The sequence below is a fragment of the Excalfactoria chinensis genome, chromosome 5 (genome assembly GCF_039878825.1).
Source record: "Excalfactoria chinensis isolate bCotChi1 chromosome 5, bCotChi1.hap2, whole genome shotgun sequence".
NCBI classification, from domain to species: domain Eukaryota; kingdom Metazoa; phylum Chordata; class Aves; order Galliformes; family Phasianidae; genus Excalfactoria; species Excalfactoria chinensis.
Window position 1 is genome coordinate 34605929 of NC_092829.1, and position 12775 is coordinate 34618703.

At 42.0% G+C, this 12775-nt stretch overlaps 2 protein-coding genes across 7 annotated transcripts in view; one reads left to right on the forward strand and one right to left on the reverse strand.

Annotated features, from left to right (window-relative positions):
* F2 (coagulation factor II, thrombin) lies at nucleotides 1–9863 on the forward strand. Its single transcript, XM_072336971.1, has 14 exons — nucleotides 1–87; nucleotides 1010–1173; nucleotides 2349–2373; nucleotides 2545–2595; nucleotides 3120–3225; nucleotides 3305–3435; nucleotides 3821–4117; nucleotides 4468–4578; nucleotides 4844–4970; nucleotides 5438–5605; nucleotides 5928–6101; nucleotides 6258–6436; nucleotides 7910–7980; nucleotides 8392–9863. The coding sequence occupies exons 1-14, from the start codon at nucleotides 9–11 to the stop codon at nucleotides 8530–8532; spliced, it is 1824 nt and encodes a 607-aa protein (XP_072193072.1). The 5' UTR covers nucleotides 1–8; the 3' UTR covers nucleotides 8533–9863.
* Nucleotides 9864–10011: 148 nt separating this feature from the next.
* Nucleotides 10012–12775, reverse strand: part of CKAP5 (cytoskeleton associated protein 5) — a 45513-nt gene continuing 42749 nt past the window's right edge. For 5 of the 6 annotated variants that reach the window (XM_072336966.1, XM_072336964.1, XM_072336962.1 and 2 more), the window contains one exon: nucleotides 10012–12472. In XM_072336966.1, coding sequence (XP_072193067.1) covers nucleotides 12218–12472 — 255 coding nt within the window. In that variant the 3' untranslated portion in view covers nucleotides 10012–12217. The remainder of the gene's footprint in view (nucleotides 12473–12775) is intronic. The other variant, XM_072336967.1, reaches the window with a different exon arrangement.

Consider the following 12775-nt stretch of genomic DNA (forward strand, 5'->3'; position numbering starts at 1 on the left):
TGTACAGCATGGTGCACAGCAAAGCCACTATGCTGCAGGGCCTGCTCCTTTTCAGCCTTCTGCACCTCACCTTGAGCCATGATGGAGGTAAGAACACAGGGAGATGGGCAGTACCAGTGGGTGATTAAGGAAGGAGGATGGGCTTAATTCCTTCCAGTGGTAAAGCCTATAGAAGGTTTTCCAGGTAATGCAGAAGGAGATTCTAAAAGCCTGTAGCTGGGAGTGAAAGGGTGCAGAGAGCAGAGCGAGCATTTTGCTTCCCTGCCCAGGAGGATGCAGTGGCACACAGCAGCTGGCAGAAAAAGCTGTGACAACAGCCCAGTGGATTTCACAGGTCACCTGACTGATGGTGGAGGAGAATGTGGCTCAGAACAAGACCCTGTGTAGCACAGCTGTGGGTCGTCTTAGTTCCTCAGCTCACCCCACTGGCTGCAACTCTGCATTGCCTCTCCAGCTATCCTTTATCTAAAGTTTAGGTCACACACAGTATGCAGCCTTCCTGCTTACTGCTCCTTTTTCTTTTACTAGAGCCTCTACTTCATCTATTTGCTTTTAATATGAGTTCGGGTCCTTTCTATCCCACTGCTGTGTGGGGCAAGACCTGTCACAGGTCTCAGATCAGGGCCTAGAAGATGAAGATTGAATTTACCTATTCCTATTGCAGTAGTCTGAAATTGGCAATATAGAAATTCAGTGGTTGACAGACAGCAGTAGGAAGCCCCAAGCAAACAAGCAAATTAGCAGAGCAGCTTTGCTAAGGATAGCAGAAGATCTTGTCACTTCTGTGACCTGGATGAAGCCAATACTGACAGATGAATTATAGCGAGACTGCTCTGACCATCAGCTGTGGACCTCACAGGTCCTTGACAAGGCTTCCCTTCTCTGTACGGTGAGCTGGGGAGGCTGGGCTGTGGGAGCATTACACCCGCTGAGTGAATACTTCAAGAGGAGACACAGGGACCGTCCCACCATGAGCATCCCTTTGACTGGCAGTGTTCTGACTCGGTAGTTTTCCTGGAAAAGGGGCAGGCACTGTCACTGCTCAAGCGTCCGCGACGTGCCAACAAGGGATTTCTGGAAGAGATGATCAAAGGAAACCTGGAGCGAGAGTGCCTGGAGGAGACATGCAATTACGAAGAGGCCTTTGAAGCCCTTGAATCCACTGTTGACACGGTACGTCACAGGCCACACTGGTGTCCTGCAGCCAGCTCCTGCAGTGAGACACGTGGGTCACACACAGCCAGGGGCTGGGGTCTTAACAGACAATTTTGTGCTATAGATGGAAAGCTACTGTGCCTATCAGCCAGGGAGAGGCGAGATATCCCTCCTAGATAATTCCCTCCTAGAGCCACTCCTGGAAACGCACCACAAATCTCAAATTCTTTTTCCTCCCTCTCTATTTTAAGCGTGAAGTGAAATAAAAGAGAGCCTTCCCTCAACCATTAGATAAGAATTTCATCTTCATCTACTAGTTCAGTATGGTGCCACACACATTTCAACGGCTGCAGTCCCAGACACTGAAAGAACAGCTGACAGCAAACAAATTTTGAGCGCAGATGCCTCAAGCCCCTTTGAGCTGAAACTCTGGCACAGTGCATCTGTTTTCTGGCTTCCAGACTCACTCTCTCAGCTAATTCTTTTCAATCCATCCTGTTGTAAAATGCTCCTAGTCCCAAGGCCAGTATCAGTGATAATTCCACACCTGAGTATAAAATAATAAACATTACCAGTCAGGAGTTAAAGCCAGAATTATACAAGCTCTACAAGATATTTCTAGAGCAATCACTCTCAGGCTGCACAGGAGAGATGCAGATGTGAAGAACTGAGCAATACTTGCATATGACCGTTACGAATTCCAGGTTAAATTCTTTGCACTTCTGTGCTGCTGTACTTCCTCTGCAGGCTGATGAGGAGGAACTGCTGTAAGCATCTCTGGGGTTTTCTTTAGAAGCGACTGTAGTCCCTTCTGTTAGTCTCATTAGTTGCAAATCCACAGCAAGTGGCCTGAGTTTCTCCTAGTGATGATCAATTACTTGATTAACAGCAGAACATGGAGAGCAAATGTTTCTGCACATAACCAATTGTTCGTGTTTGCATCTCAGAGCAGAGCTGAAAAAGGACTTGAATCCTGAGTCTGATGAGTGGGAACGTGGTTTTATACCAGACTTCCTGTTTCGCTAGATCCCCTGGTATTTAATACAAACAGAACTAGCTTAGCTTGCTCCATTTGCTGCACTGAGGCATTCTGCTTGTTTGAACTGCAGCAGCCAAGGTCTGATGTACTGCATCTCTACTCCTTGATATTTACGCTGTTTTTGTTTTGTTTTTTTGTTTCTCTGTTTTTACAGGATGCATTTTGGGCAAAATACCAAGGTACGTTGCTTCAAGTTCCTCCATCCTGGAGAAATGGCTCCCTGCCCTTTTAAAAGAGCTCACTCACCAGGAAAAAGCACTTGCGTTTTGTCCCTAGATGATAATCTGGTTCAAAACATGATGCTTGTTTAGATTTTCATATAACGTGCTTCTTTCTTCTTATTTTGCAAGTATGTCAGGGCACAAAGATGCCTAGGACAACTCTGGATGCTTGTCTAGAAGGTAAGAAATGAATGCAGACCTTAAGATCCCAGATATGTTGAGTGCCAGGAATTTGCTTCCTCCAGATTTTGGAAGGAAAAACAAAAATGATCTAAAGCTAGCAAGGTCATCTAACTAGAAAGAAAAATAATGAGGGGACTTTTAAATTCCCTTCTTCTGCTTTATTTCTCCACTATCTATTTTACAGACTGCCTAACTCCTCCATTGAAATGGCAGAAGGTAGATACCCTTTTCCCCATGACAAAGTAACACGGTCTTGAGCTCCGGGTTAGACTGGCCTCTCAAAACTGCTCAGGCCTGTGCCTTGTAGCCATAGCAAAGCACAGAGCCTCAGGGAGAGCTCCCTCTGATAAGGCAGAGCAAGTTTAAGTGATGTGCCCTTCCCCTCTTATAAAAAGAATGCCTATGGTTGTGGAGGATCACACACATCCACAAAGTTAAAGGAATCTGTGGTACTTCTGACACTGAAAAATGTAACATCCATTCCCACTGACCCAGGCTCACCTGTTTGGGGATTTTGACAGGTAACTGTGCTTTTAATCTGGGCAAGAACTATCGGGGGACAATTAGCTACACCAAATCGGGCATTGAATGTCAAGTGTGGACAAGCAAATACCCACATATACCTAAGTAAGTTCATCTCTTGCTTTCTCCTGCAGTGTTCTCCAGGGTGCCTTTCCTTCCTATCCTAACCATCCTTTCCTCACAGATTTAATGCCTCCATTTATCCCGACCTCACTGAGAACTACTGCAGGAACCCAGACAACAACTCAAGAGGTCCGTGGTGCTACACACGAGACCCAACAGTGGAGCGGGAGGAGTGCCCCATTCCAGTATGTGGTATGTCTCAGCACTGCATCCTAGCTTTTCTCCAGCAAGGGACTTAGCAGTAAGACTGACAATAGGAAAGGGGAAAGAATTAGCAAGGAGGGTGCTTGTACAATAGAGGACACACGGAATAAAGGACCTGTGCTTTAAAAATTAAAAGAGGATTGAAAGGAAATGTCATTGAGTTGCCCATACATTCCCATACCAGAAATAACATCTGATGCTACAACTTTGCTGAGGGTCATTGCTCACAAGGTAGCACAGCAGAAGTTCTCAAATATAAATGGATGCCCCTTAGAACTCTGTGCTTTAATAAACTGGCTCAAGTACTATTTGCTAACAGTAGTATTTTCCAGGGCAAAGCTATGGATTAAATCACAACTTTCTGTCTTTCTAGGTCAAGAAAGGACAACAGTCGAGTTCACTCCCCGGGTCACACCATCAACCACAGCACAGCCTTGTGAACCAGAGAAAGGCATGCTTTATACAGGGACACTTTCAGTCACTGTATCTGGGGCTAGGTGCCTGCCATGGGCCTCAGAGAAGGCCAAAGCATTGCTCCAAGACAAAACCATTAACCCAGAGGTGAAGCTGGTGGAGAATTACTGTCGGAACCCTGATGCAGACGATGAGGGTGTCTGGTGTGTAATAGACGAACCACCATACTTTGAATACTGTGACCTGCATTACTGCGGTAAGAAACCTTTATTGGTTTGAGTAGGCACAAGTGTCAGGGAATGGAAAAAACAAAACAAAACAAAAAATGACTAGATTAGCATGAGTCATGCATGTGAAAGTCCTACTTGTGCAAACAGCCCTTGCACTAACCTACCTACTAACATACCTGTATACAAAGCCATTACCTCTCAGGTGTACTCTTTTCTCTAAAGCTTCACACTGATGGATGATGAAAAGTAGCAATGGTTTTAAAACATCATTCCTCCAACATTCCTACTGTGCATGGAAATGAACATCTACACTGGCTGAAATGTAGAAACTGCAGCAGTAGGCTTTTTACCCTGTTCATCTTTTTGTCTCTCTCAGACAGCTCGCTAGAGGATGAGAATGAACAGCTGGAGGAAATATCAGGACGTACCATCGTTCAAGAGTTCAAAACCTTCTTCGATGAAAAAACTTTTGGTGAAGGTGAAGCAGGTGAGCAAAAAGTTCATAGAGAATTTGCAGTTTCTTCTGCCCAAGCACTCACTGTGCCTCTGAAATACCAGCTTACCAACTGCTGCCAAAAGTGGTGGGAGACACTTAAATTCCCTGAAGGTGCAGAAGTCAAATTCTAGTTACAATTATGGACCTAATAAGCACTCTCTTCCTAGGCTCTTCCAACTTAGCATGCTGACTTCAGATAAAATTGTGCTGCTGTGAAGCAGGCAGAGTAATGAAAACAGACTGCCTATTTTTTCAGACTGTGGCATTCGCCCTTTATTTGAAAAGAAACAGATAACAGATCAAAGTGAGAAGGAGCTGATGGACTCCTACATGGGAGGCAGAGTTGTACATGGGGATGATGCAGAAGTTGGAAGTTCCCCCTGGTAAGTATTACCTCCCTTCTCTACCCTTCCCACACCCTTCATGCAGGGGGAGAAATACAATGGGCAGTCTGACAGTTAGCATGTAGCTGGTATCATTTCTAATCACAGATTCTCCAAGTGGTCGACAAAGCAGTAGGAATAGCTAGAAATAAACTGAGCTAAGTATACAAGCTTCAGGGAAAGCAAGAGCACTGATGTGGTCCACGGTTCCAGCTTTGCTGGAATAGACAGGATAAGAAATCTTTGCAAGTGAAGGAAATAAAGCAAACTGTCTGTTATGTAAGTTACACATTTCCAGGGTAGATATATTTTCAATGAAGCCATCTGTCCTTTTATTGGTACAGCACCATGTGCTTCCATGTTTACTGCAAACCCCACTTTCCTTGCATAGCACCAAGACACACCACAAGACACATGCATCCAGCCAAGACATCAATCCTGAGCACTCCTTTTTCCTTGTGTCTAAGGCAGGTGATGCTCTACAAAAAGAGTCCTCAAGAGCTGCTGTGTGGTGCCAGCCTCATCAGTAACAGCTGGGTCTTGACTGCTGCTCATTGCCTTCTTTATCCACCCTGGGAGAAGAACTTGACTACAAACGATATCTTGGTGCGGATTGGCAAGCATTTCAGGGCAAAGTAAGAGCCTAAACTAAGCAAGAGTGAACTAGCTCTGCCCTTAAGTAGTGAGATACAATGAGGTTTGGATAAAAATCAGCATCCAAGGAAGTATACAGAAATATGCAAACAGCAAAGGCCTCCCAATAGTGAGATTTAATGGAGCTATATTTGCTCTGCTTGCTGATCCCAAAGGTTGAAGTGAGAAGGAGAGCAGAACCATGGGAAGTTTAAAGGTGTACTCCATTGTCAAGAGGGGACAAAGCACCTGAGAAAATTATCAGCCCCCAGAGACTCTCACTTGCTACAGTACAGTGAGTTCTTTCCTTTACAACTATTTCAGATATGAAAAGAATAAAGAGAAAATTGTTCTGTTGGATAAAATCATCATCCATCCCAAGTACAACTGGAAAGAGAACATGGACCGAGATATTGCACTCCTGCACCTGAAGCGACCGGTCATCTTCAGTGACTACATCCATCCTGTCTGCTTGCCTACCAAGGAGGTCGTACAGAGGTGAGTTATCTGTCCCCTCAGCCCCAGAAATATAGACTATAACATTCTTCAGGTCATCATGGAAGATAAGAAAGATGCCTGTTTAAGCTACTTTCAGGAAAGAGTCTGGCAAGAGAAAGCTGCCACAACATACTATAATCTTATTTCTTTCCACAGGCTGATGCTGGCAGGTTTCAAAGGGCGGGTAACTGGCTGGGGAAATTTGAAAGAAACATGGGCCACTAGCCCAGAAAACCTACCAACAGTTCTGCAGCAGCTCAATCTACCTATTGTAGACCAAAACACCTGCAAGGCATCCACCAGGGTCAAAGTCACCGACAATATGTTCTGTGCTGGTAAGTGCACCTGGATAGGTAAGGTTAAAGCTTGCCATTGAAGACTTGGAGTCTGGGGTCCTCATGAAACTCGTGCTACAAAGTTACCTTCCAAGAAACTTGCAAATGTCCTCAAGGAAAACTTTCCCTTGACAATAACTCTTTCAGCTTCCAGGCTACATAAAGGCAAGAGAATTTAGGAATAAGCTTTTAACGCTATGCTGTCAGGCTAAGTAGCCTAATGGAACAATTCCACTAATTATCAGCAACAGCTGTGTGAGAACTGTGCTCATAAAACAATCTTTTCACCAGCATAAGAAGCAGTTCAGCAGCTTTCTACGTTAAGGTCTGCAAACCAGCTATTATAATACTCGGTAGACAAACAATCCATTCTTTACTAACTTGCCCCAACTGTTTGAACCTGTTTAATCCTATGCCACTACTATGGGAACAGACTCCCTCAGATTAATTACAGCATATGTGGATAAAGTAATTTCCAGTGTCCTGTTAAATTTCCTGACTAATAAATTAGAATGAATCTATACTCATAATATTTCTTGATGTCACAGGCTATTTTATGGATCTCTTGTAGCTCTGTCATTTCTCTTCCAAGCTGAGAAGCACTCATTCCATTTTCTTTTTCCTACTATAGAAGAAATACTGTACTTCCGATAATCTTTATTGCACCTTCTTAAACCTCCTCTACTAGCACTTTCTTTGAGAAGAGAGTGTTCAAGACACAAACACACTAGGGATTTATGTGCTAGATCAATACTTCCTGCTATTGTTGTATTCCTAATTCCTGCAGGCATGTCAACAACTATTAGGCTGAGTTTGTGCTGTTTGCATCTGACAATATGCTTGCATCAGGATAGAAGCCAAATTCACGAGTACCCCAACAATACAGTGTTCCTATTGTTTATTCTTCTAAGAAAGCATTTTTGAAAAAACATAGCAGAGATGCAGACATACAGCAGCAAAAAGGAATCTTGCATGACAGAACACGTGCTCATCAAGCACGACAGTGAAACCTCTGTCTTCCTTATAGCAAGGCTGTAAAATAAGCATCCAGCTGGACAAGGAAGAGCAAAGCCCGCAGAATGACACGCAAGTAAAAACGAGGAGGGTCATTTTTCTCTAGTCAATACAAAGAAAGAACAGAGTGCATGGAACTTGCACACACTGAAGTCTGTGAAACAAAGGCACAGCAGCTCAAGCTATAGCTGCAAACAGCAGCTGACCAATAGCAATTCTGATAAAAAACAGTAATGAGAGCATGGGGTGGCAGAGTACAGTGATGTTGCAAAGACAGCAGAGATAGCTGTTATGTAAATATTAAATTAAAAAAAAAAAAAACACATTTGCTTTTAAGTCCACTGTTTGTAGAAGCAGTGAGCAACCAGCAAGCAGCAGCTCATTATGAAGCAATGCTTCAAGGAAATGATGATCACCACTCTCCTGTAGTCAAAAGCCTAATTTTCCTCTTGCCTGTAGGTTACAGTCCTGAAGACTCAAAGAGAGGAGATGCTTGTGAAGGGGACAGTGGGGGGCCCTTTGTAATGAAGGTATGTTCACGAACAAACAGACAAGTTCAAAGAGACAGAGCTGAGTTTGTCTGATGCTGAAGTTATATAATCACCTGAAAAAACCGCAGCAGAGATTAAAACTGCTGAGTGACTAAAGCAAACCCATCTGAAACCTGAGGTGATCAAATCAGATGCATCCTGCAATCATCTAGCTCAACTTCTTTTCTGAGTTTCCTGCAGATATAGATCAGCTGCTGAATTCATAAGCAATGGCCAATTTCCACTTAGAGGTTTAAGAGTGAAGACAAAGTTATGCCAAGAAGCTACGTTATCTAGCAGATTACCAGTCAATTTCAAAGCAGTATTTGTGGTGTAAAAAGGCTGTGGCACAAACAAGTCCTAGATCTGAAAATCTTATTCTTGTGCTAATTTCATTTTTCTTTGCTTTAGAACCCAGATGACAACCGTTGGTATCAAGTGGGAATAGTTTCATGGGGAGAAGGCTGTGACCGAGATGGCAAATACGGATTTTATACTCACGTATTCCGCCTGAAAAAATGGATGCGAAAAACCATTGAAAAACAAGGATAGAAGAGCTTCCCCTTGCTTGTTCTCAGTTCTGTTACAATATTCCACTTCTTAAAAGCACACACGTTGAAAATCTTGAAGTAGGAATTAAATCCCTGCAACTTGACAAAGGAATGTGTTTTTCCTTGAAAATAAAAGTTCTCAACCATCTTCTTCCTCATGTTCATGCTAAGCTGAATGGCACCTGAATGGCACCTGAATCCATGCCATCGCAATAGCTAGAAGCACCAACACAACAGCATTAGCAGTACTGCTAGTTAAGATGTTGCCCTTCAAATGTTCTTCACTCTATCAGCAGTAATAATCAACAGATTTTAGACTTCAGATGACAGACTCGCGTCACAGCAAGCAAGACCTCTCTTGGACACCATCCATTCCCCCCTTCAATTAAACTCATTTTCTGTTCCAGAAATCTAAAATGATGATAACAAACTGGAGATACCTACCACCTTACAAGAACTGCAGCATTATTCAAAACTCCACATCAAAAGCAACGATAACCCTTGTTGGTAAGACAGACATTGTTCTCAGCCACAACAGCAGCAACAAAATACCAGCACTGCTCCTTATAAGTTAGTGTCTTAATTTACAGATGTCATCAACGTGCAACTAAGGATGTACAGAAACAGGGGTCTGAATAGATGAAGTAACATTTCTGCATTGTAGTAGCTTTCTATATGAAAAATACTGCTGGGACCTGAAAGTATATTTTCCAATGGCATAACTAGATTCAGAAGGAAGCAAATTGTAAACAATCAATTTTCCAAGGTCTTCCAAAGGCAGCATCTGGCACTGCACCTATTTTGTTCTTATACAACTGCTTAGGATTCACACTTAAAAGAAGCCCCACTTCTTTCATGAGCTCTTGAGCAAAGACACTGAAGTACAATAGTAAATATGTATTACATAACTATCCAATCTGTTCAGACCAAATCTCTCTCAAGGTAATGAAGGATTTGGAAGCTCTCTTTGCTTCCCAAAACATCATATTCTCAAATCCTTCACAGTGACATCAAGTTACAGAAACAGGCAATAGATAAAGCTGCTTCTGCTTAAAAATGGAGTATTAAGAGAATGACTTGGAAAAAAGATGGTAGAGAGAACTATCTGAAATGCATCGGAAATAAAGTTATTAATCAGTTACTGTGTTTTGCTGCCTCATTGAAATTGGCTTATTTGGGCTGTCCTCAAGTTGATTCCTATTTTGATTGCTCAAGAAAAGTATAAGAGCAACCTCTCAAAGGTACCTGAGGAAACCAACCTCAAACACACAAGTTCCACAACTGTTTCAAGTCATTGATAACCAGAGACATTGAAAAATGAAAATGCTTAGCTCTCTTAATGCTCAAATTTTATAGCTTCATCCTTTCACAACTACTTATTATTTGTGAGAAGCCTAGAATACCTACAGAGAACCAGGACCACACGATTTCTGGTGTAAGTCACTGTTAATGCGGACTTATTACAAACAATACAGAGGAATCATGTTTAAAATTCAGTTTAATATTATTTAAATATTTTCTGGGCTAAAGATTAGGCTTTATTAATTTATGTGCACAAGTTTTAGTTCAGAACTCCCAGGATATTGAGTCCAACCAAACACTACAAAGACACAGGGCAAAAACTCATTCATAGTAAACAACTATATCTTCTTCTACTCGTTATTCCTGCACTTCCAATTCAGTTTCAAACTTAAAATAGTTGTTTAAAATAGTAGTATGCAAGTTCGCAGGCATTGCCGCTTTAACATCCTGAACTAATTAACAAACAGCTCTTCAAAATGTCTATTAGACATGGTACAGTAAATAAAAATATGAATTCATTTAAATGTTGTTTCAAAAAGCAGCTGGTAACTGAGAGGTAGTGGCAGTAACTCCAGTGACATCCAAGCAACTATTTGCCAACAGCCCCAAGTGCACAAAGCTGCTGCACTTACCAGCAATAGCCAAAACTTGTTTTTGCCATTTAGATCTGTTTAATAAAAGGGCACGACCACTTCAGGTTAGCATAGGAGACCGCAACTACGGAATCAAAGCAGTGTGAAGCAATGAAGGGCATCATGTTAGTTAACACAGGATGAAGACTGCTCACAATTCACCTGCTATCACAGTGCATAAACTCACCACAAGCACCAAGCAGTATTACAAATCCACTGTAACCCCAGCCAAGGGGTCCTGTGAAAGGAAAATTGCAGTCATTTGCAGCAGCTCTGGCATAGATCTGTCGTATGTGTACTAATTTTAAACCAAGATTTTACTTAATCAGGCAAGATTGATTCAGCTGTAGCCCAAACGCTGAGACTCCTGTGGTCCACAGAGCAAACAACAAAAGCAGCAGTTACATGAGCCAAGATTAGAACCCAGAGTAATAAAACACTGCTTTAAGCCTACCTGTCCAACTCTTCAATAGCTTTGTTCTAGCGATGGAACAGATACGCAATTTATGCTTTACAGCCAGCTCACACAAGGCAGAGAAGGAGCAAGAAGAAAACATCACCTCCTGAGAGATGAAAGTGCTAGGAAGGCTACACAGTGTAGGTCTTTTAAGCTCTCATACTCGCTGCTTCTGAAGAAGGCTAGTCAGAATACGCTCCTCACTCAAAAAGCAGTTGACTACAGCTTTTGAAGATCAGCACTAGCAGGCATTTTCTAGTTATACAGAACAGGATGGTTTGCTAACATTGGATGTTTAAGTGCAACTGAATATGGTGCTGTGGTCTACTTGCATTTGAGAACTCCATTAGGAAGACCACTTAAATGAGTTCAGGATAAATGAGGCCACTGACTGTACATCACTGCTAATCTATTTCTTATCAACAGCAGTAGGCTCTCTCAAAGAGAAAGCATTTATACACAGAAGGGACTATGCTTCATCCAGGTAGAGGCAATACAAGGATTAGTAATTTAAAATAAGCGTGTCAGCAAACTAAATATCCTCAACTTACTTGCAACTTACAGAAACCATAGTCCAAAACAAAAAACAGCAACTACATGGAAAAAAAATGCACTACTGCTCACAGAAGAGTGCAAACTCTCAGGATTGCAACCCAGAGATAGTATTATTCACTCATCTTTCCTATAAAATATCCAAGCTTTAGGTTCATTTCAAGAATAGCTTAGTTCAATTTCTAGATGCCCAGTCACTAACATTCAGGAATAGACAGCAACTTCTCTCACCAGCAGTCACCGCTGTTCCTATAAAGACTGGTATAGTTAATGCAAACTTTATTTACAAAAGACACTTAAATTAGTTACTTCATGCCATGTGTCCATAAGAATCAACAGTTCAAGGATTACATGGAGAAGAATTCACAAAATTAAAAGTGAAATCACTGAAGATTTTCTAAGAGTTAAGAACTAGGAAAAAAGACCTTAAAGACAATATTACAAATAAAAAAAAACAAGTTATGAGAAACTAGTCTGAGCAAGAGGATGGTTGTTTACAGGTCTGTACACTAAAACTAATACACAGACAGCCTTCTATTGTCAAGAGATGCTCACTGAGAAGCAGAGTATGTACAAATACTTGTGCCACAATGACCCAGTCCCTCCAAAATCCACTGTATTATACATAAACCAGTTTGTATACATCAGGCCTAAATGAGGCCATTTAACTATGAAGACTTCTAGTTTAGTAAACTAAAGCTGAAGACAGCCCAAGCAACCGTGATGCTGCCTCTCTCGCATCTCTATTTGCGACTGCTTTTTATTCTCTCCAATCTTTTTTTTAAGTCATCAATATTAGCTGCTGCAGAAGAGGGTGAAGCTGTGGTAGTTCCAATGCCAGAAGAATGAGTCTGATTGGAGTCCAGGTCCAGATGTTGGTACTGTTCTCGTGACTCACGGAGCTGGGAGAGCTTACTGTGAAGCATATCAGTAGAGGATGCAACTGCAGGGACTGCTGGTTTAGAGAGCAGAGATGTCAGGGGTGGTCTGTCTTCCTGCTATAGCGGAGGAAAGTGAAGTGTTAAGACAGACAATGGCAAAAGCCAATTAAAAAGTATAAAATACAGTCAATGGCCATTTTTTATAAAAAGCACTGAAAACAGAAGAAAGGAAAGGAACAACATTGCTCTAGGTCACCAGTGCTATTAAAGTCAGGTGTCAAAGTCAGAACCGTGCAAAGCCAGCTACAGTGCTCAGTTCTTATACTGTAAGTAGCTGATGATTAACTTCATGTCAGTATGAACACAAAGGAACTGCACAAGTCCAACCACTTGGACTAAAAAGTCACACTATATCCCTGA